Source organism: Quercus suber, unplaced genomic scaffold (genome assembly GCF_002906115.3).
Source record: "Quercus suber isolate HL8 unplaced genomic scaffold, Cork oak 2.0 scaffold_98, whole genome shotgun sequence".
NCBI lineage: Eukaryota > Viridiplantae > Streptophyta > Magnoliopsida > Fagales > Fagaceae > Quercus > Quercus suber.
The window spans coordinates 634,509-658,828 of NW_027069563.1; the positions used below are offsets into that span (position 1 = coordinate 634,509).

At 36.3% G+C, this 24,320-nt stretch overlaps 3 protein-coding genes and 1 long non-coding RNA gene across 9 annotated transcripts; 1 reads left to right on the forward strand and 3 right to left on the reverse strand.

The window, feature by feature from the left end:
• Nucleotides 1-1,428: 1,428 nt before the first annotated feature.
• LOC111989709 (ATP-dependent Clp protease proteolytic subunit-related protein 4, chloroplastic) lies at nt 1,429-6,706 on the reverse strand. Of its 5 annotated transcripts, XR_010629509.1 has the most exons (7): nt 6,629-6,706; nt 5,282-5,408; nt 4,945-5,022; nt 3,352-3,465; nt 3,158-3,270; nt 1,878-2,007; nt 1,429-1,730 (listed from the first exon to the last, which is right to left on the reverse strand). XR_010629509.1 is itself a non-coding variant. In XM_065774776.1 (6 exons), exons 1-5 carry the CDS (start codon nt 6,631-6,633, stop codon nt 3,199-3,201), a joined length of 396 nt encoding a protein of 131 aa, XP_065630848.1. In that variant the 5' UTR covers nt 6,634-6,706; the 3' UTR covers nt 1,429-1,730; nt 3,158-3,198. The 5 variants fall into 5 exon arrangements, 4 of the variants coding, with proteins under 4 accessions (XP_065630848.1, XP_065630850.1, XP_065630849.1 ...); XM_065774776.1 differs by lacking the exon at nt 1,878-2,007; XM_065774778.1 differs by lacking the exon at nt 1,429-1,730 and having other exon boundaries at nt 1,840-2,007.
• Nucleotides 6,707-9,836: 3,130 nt separating this feature from the next.
• LOC136068094 (uncharacterized) lies at nt 9,837-13,671 on the reverse strand. Of its 2 annotated transcripts, XM_065774780.1 has the most exons (3): nt 13,252-13,671; nt 12,250-13,131; nt 9,837-11,644 (listed from the first exon to the last, which is right to left on the reverse strand). In XM_065774780.1, the coding sequence occupies exons 1-3, from the start codon at nt 13,499-13,501 to the stop codon at nt 11,448-11,450; spliced, it is 1,329 nt and encodes a 442-aa protein (XP_065630852.1). In that variant the 5' UTR covers nt 13,502-13,671; the 3' UTR covers nt 9,837-11,447. The 2 variants fall into 2 exon arrangements, with proteins under 2 accessions (XP_065630852.1, XP_065630851.1); XM_065774779.1 differs by having other exon boundaries at nt 12,250-13,670.
• A 5,438-nt stretch (nt 13,672-19,109) lies between these two features.
• On the forward strand, nt 19,110-21,886 carry LOC112030829 (uncharacterized). The gene is made up of 4 exons (XM_065774782.1): nt 19,110-19,387; nt 20,095-20,226; nt 20,347-20,463; nt 21,256-21,886. Exons 1-4 carry the CDS (start codon nt 19,133-19,135, stop codon nt 21,598-21,600), a joined length of 849 nt encoding a protein of 282 aa, XP_065630854.1. The 5' UTR covers nt 19,110-19,132; the 3' UTR covers nt 21,601-21,886.
• A 369-nt stretch (nt 21,887-22,255) lies between these two features.
• On the reverse strand, nt 22,256-23,280 carry LOC136068095 (uncharacterized). Its single transcript, XR_010629510.1, has 2 exons — nt 23,169-23,280; nt 22,256-22,438 (listed from the first exon to the last, which is right to left on the reverse strand). It is a non-coding gene; the product is annotated as an uncharacterized LOC136068095 (long non-coding RNA).
• Between the last annotated feature and the right edge of the window lie 1,040 nt (nt 23,281-24,320).

A 24,320-nucleotide genomic window follows, 5' to 3' on the forward strand; every position in this document is an offset into this window, starting at 1 on the left:
TCTAGACTTAGCAAAAAGTAAAATCCAAAGTTAGAAGTTCTCCCTTGGTGAAAAGAACATTACAACCGGTTTCCAGAGCTCTTTTTAATGGCACAAGATCTCATAAACACAGGAAAAAAATGCATCTGAATCAAGTTTTAGCGTAGGAAAAAAATTATTACTCCGTATCGATCACGTCTTTTGCCTGAGAACGTGGAAGCTATGTTGTGCACTAAAAGTTGGTTATATGAATTTGAAGGTATTTTAATTTATTAATAGAGTCATATAAATTATACATTTTTAACTCTTTATTGATAAGCTTTAATTTGCTTTCATGATACACTTGCATTATATTAAAATATTGTATTGTAGATAAAGATATTGATGAAATTGGCCAACTTGAGCTACAATTCACAAGTATGAATGTTTGTAATGCTAAATCTACTACCATCATTGAGTAGATTGAAGTATAATTCTTATAAAATATTTATTTGTTTTTCTTTACTTAAATTGTTATGTTCATTTTTAAAGGTTTTATTTTTTTATTTAGTTTATATTTCTATATAATCTAACGTTATTATTATTTTAAATGCAACAAGGATTTGTGCACTTAAGAAGGTTGATAACTTGACATGGTCCATAACATTTAGTTTTGTAATTATTATTATTATTATTATTATTATTATTATTATTTTGGTTCTTTTGTGGGAATGATACCATTAGTGAACTTTAAATTTGAAGTATATAAAGAATTTTAGTCATGCTCAAAAGTCAAAAGACTCAAAACTGTTTGAATTGCAAGGATATGAAAATTTTTATGTTTTTTTGACTTGTCTATTTTTTTCCCTTCACATCACATGTCATGTATAATAGTAAATTAGTAATAAATAGTCTAATTATTTGATTTGATTTATTCTCTCTAAAAAGTTGACATTTATTTATTTTAAATGTAAAAATATGGAACAACCCAACCCAATCCGACCCACAACCTAAATGACTCGACCCGAACCCAACCTAACCGATTGCCATGTAATGACAGATAAGTCCTATCAATTCAAACGAGTGGGTCTTCTTCGGACGAGTAGCTCTTGTAGTTTTAAGTTAGCTATAAAAGTTCTCCATCACAAATAAATGCCTTGTGGCTATAAAAGTTATAATGGGTCTGGCTTGTGGCTTCAGCTCCAAAAAGTTGACTAGTGAAGGCTGATTAGTGAAAGCTGACCGATGAAAATATTCCTCATAGGTACAAATGAGCATGTAGGTGTCAAGTACTTGTATAAATATTCCCTACCAGTATTTATTCTTTCTTACACAAAATATCGTGTTGGATTCTATGATTCATTTAAAATATTGAACATGTTTAGAATGCAATTCCATGTGTCAATAATCTTTGGCACAATTTAGATTCAAATCCTATATTGCATGAATAAATTTACTTGAGAGAGAGAGAGAGAAAAAGAGAGTATTTCACATCAACAAGTCTAATACATGAACTGACACGTCATTTAGAATTTGTTTATACACACACACTTGAACGAGACATCAACAAAGATATCATCAGACTAGAAAACCATTGGTAATCTTTTGGAGGTTGAAATAGACGCAGTCTGTCAATCGTTTATGAGTTCTTCAACTGTGATTAGACTCTCACCGGTGATACTGTTACCAATTACTACTAAACACTTGATAACTGAATTTGGTGCAACTCTTGTTCCAGCTCTCTAGAAGCTAATTTTGGTATAATCTTCGATCTGTTTAAATTAGGAAGAGAAAATAAAGGTGGCTATTATAATGGAGTACAACCAGCTGATGTATACATCCAATTTACCAACACGTATAACTTGCACACGCATTGTACACTAATATTAAAGAATTGGGATTTCTGCCTTGCTCCTCACCGAAGGACACTACGGTGTTGATGTGTACTCATCAAAGGCACAATTTGTGCGCTTAGTCTCTAGATCCTCCATTCATTTTGATTTACATTGCTGTAGCAATCAGCGAATTCACAAAGCAAGAAAGATTGACCTATGAAAAGATGACCTTTAAAAACATATTATTAATCTGTTCAGACCTGCAAAATGATTGTTTCAAGAGAGAGAGAGAGAGAGAGCTTCAACTAAAAGAAAGTGAATCACTATAATGGGCTTGGACAATGACAACTCTCTCCATAAACAGGTCATACCAATAAATAATGGAAGAGACAACGTTGAGACTACAGACCAGACTGCGTGTATGGTTCACATTTCCAGATCTGTAATTCCTCTCATCCCTCTCCTACACCTGTGACTTGGAATGAGAAGGGAGGGACATAAGGTCATTTGGTGCGAGATGAAACTAAAACTACAAAGCAACAAGGCATACCACCAACCACCAATGCCTCTCCAGAGTCACTTCAATCTCAATTTTTAATTCTAAAGTACTTTCAGTCTCAGTTTGAGCAATCATAACAAAACAATCAAAAAACAAATGAAAGGTGTCAAGCAAGAGTTAACCAACAGTCACAACGAGAAACTTTAGCTAATACCCACTGCCAGGTGTCACATTACTGCAGGTTTTGGTGGAGATGACATGGTAATGAAAAGAACAAGCAATTACTATACAATTCCAGAACCAACTTATCCTCCTCACTAAAGCAACAGATTGCTTCAGGATAGAAACTGGTGAGATCCTAGGCGACAAAATTCAGAGGCACATGATTCGAGACCAGACTCTAGTGGGTGCAAAGTTCATAAAAGCATTTCCAAATGATGCTTGACTTGTTCTGTTATAGCCTCTTCATTCATTTACCAATAACAGCGTTGGCATCAATGTATATGAAGTGGTGAAATCCTTTTTTTTTTTTAATAATAATTATGAAGTGGTGAAACATTACATTTAAGAAAGCTGAGAAATCATCCTATCTATGTCTTGATATGTTAAGATGCCCGTTACACCTTGAGGTCCCATATGACCATCAAACTACCAGAGTTTATGTTAAAATTGTTAAACAGCACAAACAGATGTGCATAACAAATCACAAGCGCCATAAAGGATAAGAAGAATAATCTTTGACAGAGTGACAGTGAAAAGAGAGAAACTTATTATCCCTGAGCTATTATATAACACAAAATTTATTGAAAGCATTTTAATCATAACAGAATTTAAAATGGGGCAATGACTTGTGGTCGCACTTTACCTGAATATTCCTTACAATAATTAATCCATGTATTCCTACAGTCAAATAAGTTTCGCTTTTTTCAGGTCAGAGACAACTCCCCGGTCTTCAGGACTTCTTTCATTGTATAGTACCTGAGAAAATTATGGAAATGATAATTTAGTGTTGTATAGAATTAGACCAAAAACTAAATCAACTCCATCTACTGGAGGCACCTTGTCAATGATGCCGTATTCAACAGCTTCACTGGGACTAAAATATTTTGGGCGCCTGATGTCCGCATCAACCTGCTCAGGTGATTTTCCAACATGCTTTGCGAGGAGATTAACCTTGAATGTAAATTCAATAACCATGTCAAGCAGTATATCAGGTCATGCTTAAATGCACATCTAAATGCAGATCTAAATCAACAATCTTCAATATTGGCTATTGCTTTTCTTCTCTTTCTTCTTTCCCAGATTTTTTAACAGGTAGATAATATTTTTTTTCATACCATTGTTTTTATTTAATTCTTCTTGATGCAGGGAGCATTAAAACCAAATTCATTTAAGATTTTGATTCTAAATTTGAAATTTGAAATTAGTTTTTAATTTTAGGGTTTTAAGGGATTTGACTAGGCATTTTCCATATCAATGTACTCCCTAAACCCTATTAAAATAGTGCTCTTGTAATCCTGAAAAAGACAGATGAATTTGACTACGATTAATTACTATGAGTTGAGAATATGTCTCCTGCTTTGTTTTCTCTATTTGGTGGTGATGCCAAATGCCCCTAGGTGGTGATGCCTTGGTTTTGCAAGCTGATTCTAGGTGGTGAATCCTAGGGTTTGTTATGTTGTTATTTTTGTTCCTCTTTTTATCTCTATTTTCCTACTGTGTTTGGCATCATTTCTTCTTTTTTAAATTATTTTTTATAGTGCCGCCCAACCATGAAGCATACAAGGGGAGAATATTTGCAATATAACTAGCCAATATCTTGCGATGCAAATTTAAATAAGTTTATTTTAAAAATTTTAATAAGAAATTATTTCTATGGCTTATTTATAATACTCATAATATGTCAAAATGTTTGGGGAATTAATTTTAATTATATTAAAAGTCATTGAAAAGAAAGGATACACGTGATTTTGAATACATTTTAAGTTTTTTGCATTTTAAATCATAAAGAAAATATAAATTTTATATATCAAACAGTAAATAGCATCCAATTAACACAAAGTTTGGTGTGTTAGAACAATGAAAATGTGTGATTCAATGGTGCTAGACCAATTAAAAGTTATTTAGTAATATTAATATTAACAAAAAGCTACAACATGTGTAACTTGAGAGAGAGAGAGAGAGAGAGAGAGAGAGAGAGAATCATATAAATTCGTTGTACATAAATAATTAGTGTATCACCTATTGATTCCTACAGTATAGATAGATTTATAGATAGATAGAGTCTATAGATAATTAATAATAAATGTCATGCCCAGTGTATAAAGCTCTCACTTTTGAGGGTTTGGGAGAGGTTATGGGAGGTAGCCTTACCCCCAATTTGTTTTGAAATGGCTGATTCCACTCGCAACCTATCAATTTTGGTGGAAGGCACTAGCCCTTGTACCAAGACCCGGCCTCTAATAATTAATACATAGAAATAAATGTATCTATTCATTAACAAATGATAATGAATTAATACTTTAACATAAATGCAAAGATTTGATGAGGTGGAAGGATAAATGAAGAAAATTCTATTTCCTCCTCAAAAAATGCGCCACATGGCAGCATCTTGGTTCTAGCTTATAGATATAGATTTACCACTAAACTTACCAACTCTGCCTTCACATTCTTTATTTCTTTTCTTGCTAGCTCAATATCACTTGCCTGACCTTGAAACCTGGCAATTGGCTGCAGATTCATTGAGAAATAAGACCATAAGTTTATAAGAGTTTAATCAATGTATATGCACCATTAAATTAAATAATTATTGACATCCCAAGCATGCAAAGGCTCAACAAGAGTAAAGTATTAGATATCGTATACTTCCCGTCTATCAAGGTGGCACACCTTTTTTTCCCTTCTTTGACAAAATCTATTAATTTAAAATAAAAAATTTTAAAAATAAAAAACCCTTAAAGAGTATTAGATATCACTGGTCACAAATAACCTGCTTTATCATTATTGTGGATGATGGCAAGGCTGAACGGTTTCCCTTTGCACCAGCGGCCAAAAGTAAGGCTGCTTCTCCCCAAGCATTACCAACACAGAGAGTGAATATAGGTGGCTTGACGTACCTGCAGTGGAAGAAAATACCTCAGTCATACACGTAACAACCAGCCCATAAACTCATCCAGTTGTATAGACAAATAAAGGACCAAAACCCAATTTACAAACATAAAATTTTTTGCAAAGCCTATTTTACATCAGTTAGAAGAAGCTAACCTTTAAAACTGAAGGTACGAATTCCACCAAATACGCAAAAAATTAGCAAATGAGATAAGGATCTGTGTAAATATGTGTATTTCTAAAACTAAGTACATTGATAAGCCTGGGTTGTTACAGTGCAAGAACATTGTATAAATAAAATCAAGGGCAAAGTTGAAACCATTTATGATACATTTTATGCTAGGATGCAATGACATTCTCAGTGGCAGTACTTTTGTCTAACATCTGTCTTTCCCTGGCCAACCAGATTTGGGATATATCTGATTTTATTTTTGATATGTAATATAAATTTTATTGATAAAGAAAAAGTTCTATGTTCATGATGATGAACACAAAGTACTTAAAGCAATTACAAGAAAATCAAATAGAAATTATAAATGTAAGAATGTTTAGAAGTCATGATTTATCATTTAGTGCAGAATCAGCTTTGTTTCCCAAGATGCATGCAACAAAGCTCATATTTAAAAATAAATAAATAAAACATTGGAACATGAAACTTGGGGAGATTCGTCACATCAGCCAGATCTTGTGGCCAGTAATTAAAAGCAAAGTAACATTTATTGCATAGAAAACTCTGCAAGTTACTATAAGGCCTCAGCATGATTCACAAAGTACATAATAGGTGCCATCTGAATCGGTTGAAACATTCTTGATAATAAGTCTAAATTCAAAATTTGCATGAGAGAGCCAACGAGCTCCAGCTGAAGTGGAATTTCCTCCCACAATTATGGGATGGAGGGTGAGGTTGGGTCATTGGTTGCATATGTACCTTACCAATCAAAATGTTGACAACAGAGTGCTGAGAAGAAAGTAAATACAAAAATAATCGCTAAAATTTACAAATGAAAATATAGTGCACAACATATCTAAACAGTTCAAAATAAATTACATAGCTTTATTTTTTATTGGTAAGTTACACACACACCAAGTGGGTCTTGAACTCAAAACCTCACCCTCCACCTAGCAATTGCAAAGGGAGTAAGTGACATAACTATGCGATTTTTAATGAAATTACTTTTTTTTTTTAAAAGAAAAAGAAAAAAGAGAGAACTATGAAAAAAATGATGACCTCATAACATCATAAATTGCAAAAGCCTCAGTCTCGTAACTCAACTTCTCGCCACCCTGAAAAAAAGTGGAAAATTTTTATCAAAGTATGATTCATTATATGAAAATACCTTCATACCATCATATTAGAATTTTGGTTGCTTGTAGATCTCCCCCACCCCCTTTTTTTCTTCAAAAAATGGGGGGGAAAAAAAACAAAAACAAAAGGATAAAAGCCAAATAATTTATATTTGATAAAAAACTTAGATATGCTAAAAAAAAGCCCAAGCAATTTTTCATTTTTTTTTTTTAAAAGAGGCAAAGCAAATATAGGGGCAGCAGCCCTGGGAGGTGGATTTTTTTTTTTAGGGGAGGGGGGGGGGGGGGGGGGTGGGGGGGGGGGGGGTGCCTTATTATTTGAAGAAGAAGACTATTCTCATGCAAGCAAAATCTTCTCTACTTTTCACACCAATGACATTAATATGACACAATACAGGCAATAATATGGGATTGCCACGAACTCAGCCTCTACTTTTATTAAAAGTAGAGACGCAATTGTATCCATAGAACATTGTCACAACCATATGATGGAGTAATTCTTATTGTTGGAAATATCCAATTTGGATGCATAAGGCTAAAGCTATGGGCCCTCATAATCTAAAAGTTCAGGCTTCATGTATGAATGCCTAGGATTATTCATTGACTTATTAATATCTTATTTTAGTTTTAAAGTTGACTTTTATTTAAGTAATGAAGCTTGGTATTTGATAGTTTTTGCAATTGCTCGACAACACATATTTATTTGGTAATAGTGAGACTAGTTAGTTATCAGGCCTCTATGTGTGGCACTTAGCATGCAGTCTTTTACTTCTTTTTCCCCCTTTTTTTGCTGCTTCGTTCTTGTTTTATGCTGAGCATCTAAAAGTAAAAAGAGAGAGGATTTTTTTTTTCCTCTTTCATTTAGATTATAAATTGTTTGTATTATTATTTAGAAGAATTTTGTATATAATTTTCTTCTCTTTTTCATTAAAAGTATTATTTAATAAAAAACCGTGAACGAACAATGCACTTGAAAAAAACAAAAACAAAGTGTTTTTAGAGCTACCATTGGTTGGGTTAGATTAGAGATTTCTCAACCCAAGGAAGTCAGGTTATGTTGAAAATACCCCAAGCCCAACCCATGCTCGCCCTATGTATCTCCTCACGGCTCCTTTCTCTTTCCTTTTGGTAAATCCTTTATTTGTTTTTCTACCTTAAACTTTATTGCCACGAATTTCGAATTTGATTCTATATCTCTACCTTCTCTTTAAGGTGGAGTCCTAAGTTTTGATTAATGATAAATTGTTTTGATCAATGATAAATTGATTGTTTTGATTAATGATAGTTTTGATTAATGATAAATTGATTGTTTTGATTAATGATAAATTGATTGTTTTTGGAAAGGAGTTTAGTTTTCACTTCTGCTCTCTAATTTTCTGCTCACAAAGCAATATCTCTTTGTTAGCTGTTTTGAGAGAAGCCGCTCATCACAACACCCTATTCTACAAATTTCCCATCAGCTTAAAGCAATCTACAGCCATCCTGCTGTCTTTCCCTCACAAGAATCAAGATTGCCTTTAATTGTTAATTTTTCAAGGCTGTCTGATTTCATTGTCCCTAAAATGCAACCAACAGCAACAATAACAAAAACTTAGTCCCAATATTTTTTGAGTGGGCAATAGATCCTTAACAAGATTAGCCAGGTCAGCCGCATATATTTTCTTTTGATAGTTACAATGGGTAGGGAGAATTTGAACCCTAGCCATCTTTGTTAGAAACACTAGGAGATGCCAATTGAGCTACAAGAGTTGGTCGCATGTATTCTTTTTCTCCATTCTATTCTATCCAAAGTCGTAGCCTCTGTTACTTCTTTGACATGTCATTTTTAACTACTTATGGTCTTCCTCTACCTTTTTTCTTTCCCTCAACTTGAATCAACTCACTCTTTCTCACTAAAGTACAACAACTACAATTAATCTCACTACCTTCAAGGGCAAAGCCACTTGCCAATAAACGCAATCACATCAGCCTTTGCCAATGAGCATATACATTTTTCTTCATCATACCTTGCCCTTGCACTTTATGTTGCTTGGTGTATGTACATAAATTAAGCTCTAAGTTTAATTATAATCATTTCTTTTTTAAAGTAGGGAACCTTTCTAAAGAAGAGCCATTTGAACTCGCCTCTAGCTAGTAAAACTTAGTGTGGGTAAAAGCGCATTTATGCGCAAAGTGCAAAGGCTCCAGCACTTTTCGCCTCTAAAGCAAGGCGCATTCAAAGAAGCCTTAAGTGCTTTTTCAATAAGCATGAAGTGCACTATAGGATTTTAACACGACTGATATAAACCATTGATTTGGCATATAAAATTTAATGTTATGGTACACTGCTATGCACTTAAACCCAACCCCTCCAACTTTGCAAATTCTATGAAACACATTTGGGATTGCAGTCCACCACAGTTCTCATGTTCTCACCAGGAAGAATTGACAAATCTCTTCTTTTGTCTTTACCAGGTATGTTTATCTCTCTTTATCTTCTTCCATTGAAACTTTTCCTCATTCCAAAACCCACAAACCTGAAACTTTTTGAATATCTTACTACTATTACCACTTCTTCTCTCTCTCTCTCTCTCTCTCTTAATATTTTACTGTGCAACTTGGAACCACTAACGCCCCCTCCCTTTCTTACAAACCTACACCCTCTTCTCTTCTCTTTTATTTTGGGGTGGGGGTTTATTGTAACTTGTCCTGAAACTCACAGACCCCTAATCCTTATTCCTTTTTTATTTTTTTAGTTTTTAGGGTTTTTTATGGGTACAGTTAACTGGTGCCCTTAGGCATTTGTTAATGGACTACTTTAAGAAAGTTTTGATATAACTTTTATGGGAAATATAAAAAACTAACAAAAAAATCAGTTACTTTTTTCTTTTACCATAAAAAGTTTCTAAAAATATTTCTTAAATCAATGCCCTTAGGGCATCTGTTAACTTTTCTCTTTCTTTATTTCTTGGTTTTTTTTTTTTTTGATAATTAACGAAAGTTTTATTAAAAAACTAAAAATAGCCAACCCGAGTACATTGGAAATGTACTATGGGGGCATAAATCAATAACGAAGATTACAACGATCAAGTAAAATAGGAAGGGAAGAACAAGAAAAATGACAAAAGACCACACTCCAATCGAGGAGCATGTGTAAAAAAAACGACTTAAACTCTAATATAGAGCGTTCACATCCCTCAAAGCTTCTAGCATTCCTTTCGCGCCAAATACACCATACCAAGCAATGAGGCACAATTCTCCACAACTCAATATTTCTATGTCGACCAAACTTACCCTGCCAAGACTCAAACAACTCAATAACCTTCTGAGGCATAACCCAATGAATTCCGAACAAACAAAACACCAACGACCACAACTCCCAAGCAATGGGGCAATGAAGAAGAAGATGATCCACTGACTCCCCACACTTTTTACACATATAGCACCAATCAAGAACTAGCACACGTCGCTTGCGAAGGTTATCTGTTGTTAAAATCTTACCTAAGGAAGCAGACCATGAAAAGAAGGCTACCCTTGGAGGAACCTTCGATTTCCAAATCATCTTCCAAGGGAAGGATAATGTGGTAGGAGGGTAGAAAGAAAGATAGAAACCTCTAACCTCGAAACCTCTATTCCTTGCTGGCTTCCAACACACCCTATCCGGGCCCAATCCCCGTACCGTCGAAGAGTAAACCATATCCATAAATAGATCAAAGGATTCTTGTTCCCAATCTTGAGGAGGGCGACGAAATTTAGCATCCCAATGAATCCTCCCACCAGACCAACACATCACCTCTGCTACTGAAGAATCCTTAGTTCTACTAATACGATAAAGTTCCAGAAAAGCCTCTTGGAGAGTACGATCTCCACACCACAGATGCTTCCAAAACTTCACTCTAGTACCATCTCCCACATCATACAGAAGTAGTTTCGAAAAACTCATCCAACCACTCCTAATATGTCTCCACAAACTAACACCATAAGCACTAGTCACCTTTTTCGTGCACCAACCACCCCAATCATTCCCATATTTCACCTCTATAACCTTCCTCCATAGAGCATCGGTCTCCATGCCATACCTCCATAACCATTTTCCTAACAAGGCAGAATTAAAACTCCTCAATCGTCTAATACCCAACCCTCCAACCTGCAGCGGCTTACAGACCTGAGCCCAACTGACTAAGTGTAATTTAGAATCACCATTAATACCACTCCACAGAAAATCTCGTTGTAGCTTCTCCATACGATTTGCCATCTTCCCAGGTAAAGGCAGAAGGGAAAGGAAGTATGTAGGTAAGGAGGAAAGAGTACTTTTAATAAGAGTTACCTTACCCCCCTTGGATAGATACAACCTCTTCCACCCTGCTAATCTCTTTTCCATCTTCTCCAAAATGGGGTTCCAAATTGACAACTCCTTAAATTTAGCTCCTAACGGAAGCCCCAAATACCTCAAAGGAAGATTGGATTGCTTACAACCTAACATCCCCACCAGAACATCCATATTGTGCACCACCCCTATAGGAACCAACTCAGATTTCCCCAAGTTAATCCTTAGACCTGAGACCTCCTCAAATCTAGTTAGAATAGCTCTCAAACTAGCTATTTGCGAAGGATCAGCATCACAAAAAATAAGAGTGTCATCAGCAAATAAGAGATGAGACACCATCACTGAGTTGCCAGCCATATTACCTACAGAGAAGCCTGAGAACTAACTAGTAGTAGCTGCCACATCCAACATACGACTTAACCCCTCCATAACAATATCAAATGTTGGAGAAGATCATAACCCTCAAACATAAATTGCATAAAATAATGAAGATACAAGAAAAATATACAAAAATTAAATATGGATACTCCAAACAAACCTGATCCATTGATTTGAGTATCAAACTGCAATCATTCAATGTGCAATCCATTAAATAGATCAGTGGAAGTTCAACCAGGGCATCCTTCAAGATGTCTGCCACACAGATGGCCAATTGTCAATACGTGAGATTAATAGAAAGTAAATTCTAACATTCCTATTCCATTTCTTAATTCAAGGGAAAACTTTACTGAGAAAACAAATGCAAAAAAACCACAAGTAACTAAATAATTAGGGGGTCAAAAGTAGTAATTGAATGTTTGTGGACTAAATTGTGAGTGGACAAAACCAAATGGGGTAAAATATAATTTTCCTTTTTTTAATTGTCAAATATTATATATCTTATGCACCCTTATAATATTGAATCCTCAAACTTAACCTTCACCTCTTGTTAAGAGGAACAGGAGATGCCATTTGGACAAGAGACAACTGGCTAAATTTATAAATATGTCCATCATACAAAAGACAGCTGTTGTACTTTAGTGTAGAAGTTGAAAATCCATGGACAAAACTCTATCCAGTATTCCCCATTGTTTATATCAACTCAAAGTTAATAAAGGTAAATTATTGACCTACTAGTTTACTAAATGCTATGAAAATATTTGTCATATGAACCAATGAAAGATGCACCTACTTTTTCCAAGGCAAGAAAAAGGAGCTCGTAATGTCAATTTTTTAAAAACATTTTACCAGGCACTTACCACCATTAAACACCTTTTCTCCATTCCTTGATCCACTCCTTAACACATTCATGTAGCCCTTCACAGCCCGATAAACCTCACGAACAACCAATTCCATTCTCTGACAATACGCACACCAACTATTGCTAAAAAGGACCAACACATCCCTATTCCATGCATGGACCACATTGTTGGTGTTAGATTGATTAACTCCAAGAACCAGCTCAGACAATCTATGAATCGTAATTTGAGGGATTGAATCCACCTCGTGAAAATCCACATTAACAAATGGAGGGACAGTGGCCTCCCTAGGGCTTTGAATAATGGATTTAGACAGTTGATATGGAGGAAGAGTCCCATTAAGAAAACCAGAGAGAAAATCATCCAGTGAAGAGTAGCTGAAATCTGACTCTTGGGGTAATACATAATGCTGCTGCAAAAAGGGATCAATTATTACCAAGGATGGAATGTTTGAGCCACCGGTCAGAGCTCTAAGTAACCGATAGTTGCCATCAGAAAAGAAAAAGGAACCCTCAAAGCCTTGAAAGTGAAGCTGTTGCTCCCTTAAGTTGTCCGCCAACAAAAAACCTTTTTCTTCCAAAACCGAATCTTCAGAGCTTTTTTCTTCAACCACTACATTTTCAAAACTTTTTTCTTCCACTACCAAATCTTGAGCAGTGGCAACTTTTTCAAGAGCGGTTACAGATTGGTGAGCTTCTAAAGATATTAACTGCTTACTTTTATCAACATAAAAAGCCGTCTTCTCTTCATCATACTCAGAAGAAGGCTCACCATCTGTGAGTTCAGAATTTTCATCATTCATCTTAGCAGATAAACTTGCCCTTTGTGGCAATTGATCTTTATCTGAATCAACACTGTTTGAGACAAGGCCTTCCTTAAACACTGCAGGTGACACTTGATTAGACTGAACTGTATCCGATGGTAATGTATTAACTGACTTCATGTCAACATCATCAGATAAAAGTTGGAAACCCAATTCCTTTGCAAGGGAGCTTAATTTACCTTCTTTATTTTGCCGAATAAGGTGTGCCAGGATCTTATGCAAGGAACTACCTTCTTGATCTGAAGATATTTTATCCAAAGTGACATGTTTATCCTCATTTAGGATCATGATAGTAGACAGCTTCTCTTTTAATTTAATCTTCTGAGCTGTCAGAGATAGTTTTAATCTAGGATGTTTAGATTTACCACCCCATGCTTGATAATCTTGGACTGAGGATTTCTCAGGCTTGGCCCTCTTAGGCTCACCCATCTGATATGAAATATGATAGTGCAGCGCCAGTTCTCTAAAAGTATCAAGAGCCTCTTTACCCTTTCCTCTAGTTTCAGACGAGTCAGATGATCTATCCACAAATAAAAGTATTGATGGCTTATTTGCAGGTAAAACAGGCTCGATATCATGCCTATCACCTTCCAGCTACATGATGAAAAGAGACAACTATGGTATTAATGAATGAAACATGCTAGCAAAGAAATTACAAAGAAATTACTAAGAAAAAAAATGTATGGGAGAAATGAACAAAATAAAAAAGGGAACAAACATGTAGAAAATTAGGACACAGGTACGGCAATGATCTGTATATTAATTAATTAATTATTATTTTTTTTTTTGGGAACTTATAAAATTTTTTTATAACAAAAATATTATTTGTTTTTATATAATTGTTAAAAAAAATTTTAGAAAAATATTAAAGCCTAGCTACTAATAATATATATATATATATATGTGTGTGTCTACTGTCTACCTAAGTAATGAAAAAAAAATGTAAAAAGTTACAAGTTTAATTACTTCCGTGGCAGTGGCATGATGGGCGGTGGACTTTAACTCATTATAGACAAAAATTTAAAAAGAAGACCTCTTTACCTCTTTTGTTCACGTCTTCACGTGTGAGGTGGACAAAACAAGGAAAAAAGAGAAATAGATATAAGAAGCTGGGACATGCGTGCAGCCGGAGGCGAAAGAAGAAGAAGAAGAAGAAGCTAGGCTGCTGAAGAAGAAGAAGAAGAATAAGAAGAGGAGGAGAAAAGAGAGAGAGATCTATGAAGCTGGGCTGCTGAAGAAAAAGATCGACATGAGAGACTACAAGTGGGTACAGTACAATGTGTTTCAGCTTTTTTTTTTTTTTAATGACTTATATGGAACTATCACGATAGTGATCTCTTTGGAATTGCATTTGATGTTGCCACTATGTTGCTTCATTTGATTCCATGTTAGCAACCTCCTCTTCTGCTCTAAAAACCAATATTCAAAACCAGGAGGCGAAGAGGATATCACTTAAGCTCATAAGATGCATTAGATTAGATTTGAATTAGTGGTTGTGTTTGCATCTTAGCTAGGGCAGCAGCCTATTGTCTTATTTAAGAGTTCTAGAAGTTGTAACAGTGGCTTTTTTCAGTTTTTTTAGAGAATTAAATAAAATTTCAGCAAAACTTTGGGCTTTTCCTCTCTCTTTCACTTCGGGATTGAGTTTGGGTGTTGTTGCTATTTTGATAGCTTGACTAGTTCTTTATTTCCCTTGTCAAACACTCTTTTTCTTATTTCATATTCGGAATTGCATAAGAGTGGAATTAGAAGCACATCTTGTAATCTCATGCCACAAGGCATAAACATGCTTGATATCACTATCATTATTCTCTCTCTCTCAGGCATGGTGGTTGGTCAAGCGGAGCTGCAGGTTTTGTCTTCTTTTGCAGTTGATGTGGTATGAATTCTAATGCGATTTTTGTTCATCATCAATACATCATCTCCCCCCCCCCCCCCCCCTTTTTTTTCCTGCTTTGTTTTTAATAGTTCCTTATTTACTGTAGAAATGCTTCTTACTCATTGAAGATGAATTATAATACTGCAGTGACATCTGATGGAAGCATTCTTGCAACTGGAAGTTATGACACTACAGTCATGGTGTGGGAAGTTTCCCGTGGTAGAAGCCCAGAAAAGAGAGTGCGTAACTCAAATACAGAGCTACCCCGTAAAGACTATGTGATTGTTGAAACTCCCTTCCATATTCTTTGTGGGCACGATGATGTGATCACATGCTTATATGTTAGCGTGGAGCTTGATATAATTATCAGTGGGTCAAAAGATGGAACTTGTGTTTTCCATACCCTAAGGGAGGGAAGATACATAAGATCTCTACGCCATCCTTCTGGCAGTGCATTGTCAAAGCTTGTTGCCTCTCGGCATGGGCGGATTGTGTTTTATGCTGAAGATGATCTCAGTTTGCACCTTTATTCAATTAATGGAAAACATCTTGCTGAATCTGAATCCAATGGACGCCTCAACTGTGTGGAACTGAGTGATTGCGGTGAATTTCTGGTTTGTGCAGGTGACCAAGGGCAGATAGTTGTACGCTCTATGAACTCACTTGAGATTATAAAAAGGTATAATGGAGTTGGAAAGATAATAACATCTCTAACAGTAACCTCAGAAGAATGCTTCTTAGCTGGGACAAAAGATGGAAACCTTCTTGTGTATTCTATAGAAATTCCTCAACATCGCAAAGCCAACAATCCTCGACATGCGAAATCCAAAGCTTCTGGCACAGGATAGATCACTAGTGGACAGCATAAGTCAGGAAGTTTTTAAGGGGGGCTGATCTATTTTGTTATTGCCAGGTATTCTGCAGTCATTGACATTCTAACAGATTATATCTTTCCCTATTAGCTGAAATTATCCAATCAAAACATTTCCATAGAAGTTAGTTCATTGTAATTATTCTTATCCAGTGAGATGTTTCTTGGTCATATTTTTCCCATACAACCAAATAGCATAAATCTGTATGGAGGGGCCAAAAGCCAGAAAATAATATGACGCTTCATGGCCAAGTTACATTGGATTTGCACACCATGACTGGTTGCAAATTTGCATCTTGGCTGAGAGCTCCATTACATTTTAGTTTTTACTGGCATCGTATATTTCTTAACGTCTTTGCACTATGCCTGATGACTATTTTTTTTTCTCTTTGATGGAAATTTTCTGGTGAGGCCCGGCTACCTCAAATTAGTCAGAAATATTGTTCCTGGTTAATTTTTATTTCTGTTTTGGTTAGTTATGGGTGGACTTCGCAGTTTCTTTATTGAATCGAAGTTGTTTCAATTGGTGGTGGAGGAAGGTGGGAACTTTTTCTCCCTTAAGATTTTTGAACGTGGGAAGTATTTCATGCAATCAGTTTTTATGGGTAGGAATGCAGCACGTTGGTTAATGCAAAGCTTGGAAAACACAGTGATTGGGGTTAACCCCAAACTCTTCTTCACGCTCAGGGAAGGAGACACCGCATACACAGTGCAACGGGGTGCTAACTCGTTTGGACAATATTTGTTAGTAACAGAGTTAAAAGTTGGCGGGATGAGAAGATCGATCATTATTCCTGCAGGCAAGGCACAACAAGGTTGGAGGGCATTTGGAATTGAATTAAGGAGAATGTTGGATCCTTCTCATTATGCGTTGGGTGGTCCAAAAGCTTTACCGTACAAGTCCAAGTTGGGTTCAGAGATTCTCCCTTCTCGGTCTTTTGTTGAAACGGTAAAAGCGTCTGTGCAAGTAGGGAAGCATGTGCATCAGCCCTCCATTAGAGAGACAGAGAAGATTCGACTAGTAGAGAACACAACGCCGACTCCGAGAGACGAAGCTGGGATTCAGGTGGTGGCTTTGAAAGGTCCGGCTGATAATGTTATACCGATTGCCGTGGGTGGAGTGGAGGAGAGCCACCATGGTATTAATGGAGATGCTAAGTTCAAGGAGAAAATCCCGGAACAAAATAAATTCAGATTGAATAATTTGAATTTGAAAGAAGTTGATTCTGGTAGGGAGCGTCAATTTAGGAGGTCTAGCTGGTCAAGGAAAGGTTTGATCGTGGAAGTTAATGAATTTGGTAAGAGGCGGGTGTTTTGGCAAAGATACAGGGGTGATAAGCAAGCTGTAAAAGGGGCACGTGAGGACATTTCGGCCCAGGTTTTTAGTAAAGGATTGGTTAATGGGCCTGCTGAAGCCCATGCACCTTGGTTGGATAAAGTTAAGTATGCCTCAGGCCCACTGTTGTCTAACCCTTTTATTTTTGAGGCTGGGGCTTGCTCCAATCATTCCCAAAATGAACCCAGCCTAGGTATTACGGGCTTGATTGCTGAGGATGGTAAAGTCGACTCAGACATCTCAGGCCAGAGCTTAATCTCGATTGGTGCGAGTGCTACGGTGTTCCCTGCGAACTCGGAGTTTGATTCTCTACCACCAAAGAGGACGGCGATGGCTCCGATGGTCATCTTGGACTCGATGTCTTCCTTATCGGCGCCGGAAGTTCCTGGCGGGAGTGGGTCTAGCGTCCAGATGAGTTCGAGCTGCCTTACCCAGTACACCACCTTGCCGATATTGGCAGCGGAAGTGGCCCAAGCTGCATGCGAGCTGGGTTCAGCTTCCGTAGCTCCGTTATATCCTTCGTTGGAGCCGGCGGAGTTGAAGGAGGTGTCTTCAGGGACCCGTTAGAAAAACTGGTGGAGAAGTCATCTCCGGCAATGATGAAGGATGAGAATAAGGAGTATTTGGGTTCGGAGGTAAGGGCGACGGTGCATGAGGCTTCTGATTGTAAGGTGGTTATTAATTCTTCTCCCAATATTAGGGAACTGGTCAGTGATTTAGACAAATCATGGGGTAATTCCAAAGAGTGGATGCTACGATTGCGGGATGGTCGACAAATAGTGATTCCGCTATCTCTATATCGATCTCCAGAGAGTGTGTCGGATTGCTCAGTCACTGATGTAGAGACTGTAACAAGTATTGACTCTTTTATCAATGACGGTCAGATGGTTAGCTGGGCAGAGGACTGTGATGGGTTAGTTGATTCTGTGTCTATTGTTAATGAGGCAGAGGAGGAGATGTGGGATTTTGATGAGAGGTTGATGTCTGGGGATGTAGTGGCAAGCCTTTAGTTGTGGTACCTTTGGCCACAGAAGTTCCTTCGAGAAGGGAGAATCTCTGAACCCAACTTGGACTTGTACGGTAAAGCTTTTGGACCACCCAACGCATAATGAGAAGGATCCAACATTCTCCTTAATTCAATTCCAAATGCCCTCCAACCTTGTTGTGCCTTGCCTGCAGGAATAATGATCGATCTTCTCATCCCGCCAACTTTTAACTCTGTTACTAACAAATATTGTCCAAACGAGTTAGCACCCCGTTGCACTGTGTATGCGGTGTCTCCTTCCCTGAGCGTGAAGAAGAGTTTGGGGTTAACCCCAATCACTGTGTTTTCCAAGCTTTGCAGTAACCAACGTGCTGCATTCCTACCCATAAAAACTGATTGCATGAAATACTTCCCACGTTCAAAAATCTTAAGGGAGAAAAAGTTCCCACCTTCCTCCACCACCAATTGAAACAACTTCGATTCAATAAAGAAACTGCGAAATCCACCCATAACTAACCAAAACAGAAATAAAAAATAACCAGGAACAATATTTCTGACTAATTTGAGGTAGCCGGGCCTCACCAGAAAATTTCCATCAAAGAGAGAGAGGAAGCTGAGTCCATATGTAAATCTCCCCTCTGCAGGGCATGTTGATTTAACTGTGGGTCTGTGATAAGAGGTTTTAAACATTTAGTACGTAAACAGCGTCATCACTTTCACTTCTTTCTGTTTGAAGAATTTGGGAATTGCTTATGTGTTGTATGAAGTTTTTTAGTAACTTATAGTCACTTCTTGATTACTAGCTGTTTATTCTTCCTGAATTTTACATGTTATCACTCAAGTATTTAATTTTTGGAGTCATTGAGATGATTTAGTCTTCACTTTAATTCTGACCAAGTTTACAATATTGCACTTAAAAGCCCTTTATCATATCTTTACTTTTTATTGGCGGGTTTGAATAGCCTAAAAGCAAATATTTTTATTTCTAGATGGCATTACAAGAGAAATTAGATAGATTCAAGAAGCAGCAAGAGAAGTGCCAATCGACCCTCACAAGTATTGCTGCATCTAACAAGGCCGAAACACATAAATCCATGCCAGTACCAGCAGCACCTTCAGTTGCAAGAGCCCCTGCTCCTGCTGTCAAATTTTCAAATGATACAGAGAGACTTCAACATATCAACAGTATCCGGAAAGCCCCTGTAGGGGCCCAAATGAAGCGTGTCATAAATCTTCTACTGGAGGTTTGTACCCAACCATCTTATCCTTCATTAATTTGTATATGTTCCTTGATGCAATTATTTGTGTTGCCGTTTGATTTAAAATGCTGAATGCTCTTAATGGATGGTGTTTATTGCTGACTCGAGTTGGGGAAAATTCAGATCCTAATGTGTCTTATTTTGTGCAGTTGTCAGGTCAATGTTAATTTGGAAAAGAGCGAGATGGTCTAGTGTAGAATTGAGTTATTATCTGTGATTTATATTGATCTTTTTAAGTAATTATATTAGTATGCGCATTCACTTAACTGGCCTACTTTTTCTTCCTCAATTAATTGGGATGGGAAACTTGAAACCTTGTTTGTATGACATTGATTTCATGGGAAAACCAATACTACTTAATTGATTGATGTGCTTCCAATTGAAGGTAATTATAAATTATATAGATGCTTGGTGGCAATTTGTAGTTGTATTTTTAGTTTACTGTAATAATGGGTATGTCACTCGTCCCCCTTCTTCTGACTTTTGTGACATTGTTAGGAGAAGGCACATGGTGTTTCCATTACATGTAGCATTACAATCACCGTTTGTGGGCCCCACACACTGTGATTGTGATGCTTCATTTAGCGGAAACATAATCTACTTTTTCCATCTTTAGAGGTCAATGTGAGTTACAGTAGGTAGGACCAGGTGAATGCTATTAAGCGCTAGTTTATTGCTCCTTGTGTTTGCAGACAAGGCAAGCCTTTACCCCGGAACAAATTAATGAAGTCACTTATGTTGATATCAATGCCAACAAAGCTGTATTTGATAGTTTGAGGAATAACCTGAAAGTCAACTATGATGGGAAGCGTTTCTCTTACAAGGTAACCTTAAATTTATGTAGCTGCAGATCTTCATCAGCTGATAGCTTTTAAGTTGCACTCAGCCTTTTTCTTTATACCTCTTTCATGGTAGATGACTTTTTGACTTTTCTTTGTCCGCAGTCCAAGCATGATTTGAGGGACAAGGAACAACTTCTTTACTTAATAAGGAAATTCGTATGGGGCATTGCTGTCATTGATCTTAAGGACGCATACCCTACTGTGATGGAAGACTTGCAGGTAATGCAATATGTGTTGATAATACCATGAGAAATTTGTTTATATTAATCTCTGAAAAGAACTGCTGGCTCTTCTAGCCTAGCATGTGCTTCCTCCATTCTGTTAAACGAGAGAAAAGAGAAGGGGGGGGGGGGGGGGGGGTTGTCTCAGGGACCAGTGGGAGGTGAAAGGCTATTTGATGCAGCACACAATTTCAAAGGGATTGAGAATCAATAAGAACGGGGAAAGAAAGTTAGAAAAAAGGTTGGCCTTGGAGATCCAGGCAGAGTTTCCTTGTTTTTGAAAGAAGCCATTGAAGTATTTGTGTGTTTTCTGACGTTGGATGCTTAGATTAGTTTTCTCAAAGTTGATTTTCCTTGCAAAAGCAGGAGTGGGTATTTGAGTAGTGGTGTGATTTCTCAATGGTAGTATTTTTTATTTTTGTAATTTTGTTTGCCCCTTTATTCTGTGACTTTGTTTTCTTCCTTTTCTTTATCAGCTTTCTCTCTCTTGCTTGCTCTTTGTTTTAGAACTGAGGAAAGTCTTTTCCTTCTAATGATTATCTTGTATCTTGTAAGTGAAAACTATCAGCATCTTCATTTTTCAATAAAAAGTTTAGTGGTGGTCATGTGTCAGTTGTCTGTGTAGTGTAATTATATTTAGACATTGATACTAAGTGAGGATCGCCTTTTGAATTCAGTAGATAGAAGAAACTATTAGATAGATAAGGAGTAGGTGAGTGAGTGAGTCCTCACTGACCCGAGCGGTTTGTTCCCTCTTGCCATAAAAGTTTGTGAATTCATTCTTCCTTAGGCTTTGAAAGCTGCGGGTCAGATATGGCTGCTATCAAACTTCGATTCACAGGAAGACATTGCTTACCCAAATGACCCAAGGGTGCCCATCAAAGTGGATGATGACCTTAAGCAGCTATTTCTGGGGATTGAATTGCCTCGTGATATGATTGACATCGAGAGGGATCTTCAGAAGAATGGGATGAAGCCTGCCACCAACACTGCTCAGAGGAGGGCCAGTTCAGAGGTTCAAGGCATGTCCTCCAAGCCCAAGCCAAAGAAGAAGAAGCATGAGATCACCAAGAGGACAAAGCTGACCAATGCCCATCTTCCAGAGCTTTTCCGACACCTAGATAAAAAATCTTGATGTATTGAACAACGGATTGAAGCTCAATTGTAGGATGGATACAACATGCTCTTATGCTAGTTGCATGGGTTATGTAGAAGGGAAGTGTTCCTAGCAGCTTAACTCCAAATTGATGGCTCTTGCTAGAGTTGTACACAACAGTTCATTACTGTTTTATAGCCTATTCCTATATTATTATTATTACTAGCTTTTAACCCGCGCAATGCGCGGGATCATTTTATGTATTAATAAACTTTACATTCAATATAATCTTAGTTCTCATGCTTCCACTGCATGCATTTAAGTATTTATGTTGCATTTATAATTTGTTATGCTATTAAATTTCTGTGGCCCTTAGCTTCTTTTAAAGTCACACATAATCAAGTATATATGTTGAAGGAATATCTTTTAAGGACCTTTCCCAACAAACAGATTGAGCATATCTTCCGTAAAACCAATTGCTTTGTGGACATTTGCAAGATTTCGATAGTTTAAGACTTATTAATTTATTAACCCTTGATAAGGAGGGTATAATGCTGTCAGAATTTATTAACCCTTGATAAGGAGGGTATAATACTGTCATAATTTATTAACCCTTGGATTTTTTTTTTTTTCTTTTGAGAAGAAGTTTGGATGACATTTAAAGATTAAAAATTACAAAAATTACACCATAGTGTTCCATTAAGCAACTGAGCATGCATTCAATACAATTAAATACACTATATTGACTTAGTCGAAAAATTAAAATAACTAAAAACATAGTAATCAAAGATGAAATAAATCCATCCACTTTCAAGCTACAAATTCCCTTCAAACTTTGATTTTGACAGTAAATACTGAGTTTGGCATCAAGATAAAGCTGCAAACAAAGAAAAGAAGTTCAATATTGTTTACTCAAGGAAGAAGGAAAAAAAAAAAGCCTGAAACTGGGAAAACAATTCCAAAGGATAGATTAAACAGTCTACATAATTCTTTGAAGTATTCCATTATTAAATCCTAATTTATGGTTAAGTGCAAATTTCTTCTTGGCATTCTCTGTACTTTAAAAATAATTTTGAGAGAGGGCTTGGTAATACAATTCATGATGCACAAATTATTCAAGATAGAATATTACTTTGTCCAAATGGTTGTGTTATGCAAGCCTAGATTGATAGTTAAACCAATCTTATGCAGCAGTGGCAACCACTGTTGTTGTTTGGTATAAATCTTTTTTGTTTGGATAGAACCTAAGACCAAACTCTAAAATTCAAACCCATAGCTTAGTTCCCCCTAAAATTTCAAATACACAATCTCAATGCCCATTGTGATTCCATCTTGGTTCAAATTAAAACTTATAAATCCCAAATAGAATCCAATAAGAATTGGAATTTAAAATTCCTTATGAATTTCGAAATTATATCCAAATTTAAAAGCACACGAATCAATGCCTATGGAGAAACTACACTAAAATCAAGTTTCTAAGTGGTAGCCACATGAACCCAGATAAGAATTCACAAAATTAAATCAAAAAAAGAAGAAGAAAAAACATAACAAAAGTAGGACTGAATATAAAATATTACTTAGAAAGAGAGTAGAAAGATTGGACACACATGATCTTAAGAGCATCTCAACTGCATAATGTGGGGCTAGAGTTTGAAGCATTGGTAAAAGTGACTGTTTCCTAATGCTTGCATGTATTAATGTTCCGTACAAACATTTCAAATAATTAGCCCTTGATCAAAACCATATATGAGCTTAAGATAAAGATCAGTGATTAAATTACCCCTTAAATGAATAGGAGTAGTACATAACTACTTGCAAAAGAGACCAAAAGATTGATTATAAAGCAATAACATTTGATACTTCCTAAAAATTTAACAAAAATCTACCAAACAGGAAAAAAAAATTCTAACCAAAAAACAATAATCAACAAAAGAAAACCCAAGAAACTAAAATTAAGAACAGAAACAGGAACTAAACCTAACAAAAATCTACCAAACAGGGGAAAAATTCTAACCAAAAAACAATAGTCAACAAAACAAAACCAAGAAATTAAAATTAAGAACAGAAATTCCAATGATTTGCCTTTCCACCTACAAACCCAAAAAAAGAAAAGCTAAAGAAAAACCCATTAATTTTTTATTATACAGATCGGAATTGAAATCAATCAATAATAAATGAAATCTACAATTGAATCCAAGAGAGAGTTAAAAACAAAAACCTAAATACTCATTCGAGAAGTGTAAAGAAATTAAAGAGACCAAAATAGTCTTTGCTTTCTACTTTGATTGAAAAATTAACGAAAACCAAACGAACAACACAAATACGCCAACCATAAACCAAATCTAATTTAATAACCTTAATCAAAATCAAATGTAACCCAAAAGCCTAAATTGAACCTATACTACCAAACTCCTAAATATAAATCATAGTTATTGCATAATTTTAAAAATCAAATAAGGAAAACCTTTACCTGTAACGGTTCTGGCCGTGTGACGGTGGTGATTTTTTTTTTTTTTTTTTTTCGTCTATTTGATAGGTTGGAACACGCTAGTCCGATCTGTGTATAGGGAGGTGTAGCAAAGAATTGGAAGTTTGAGTGAGTCCGAAACCCATATATCTTTGAAAACCCTAGAAACGAAATTGAATGGAAAACAGATAAAGGGAGAAAAATGCCTACCTTCTGAATTGTCAATTGTTGAAAAGCAGAGACGGGATTGCAGAGCACAAAAAGCTAGTCTGATCTGTGTTTGCTAGTCCGA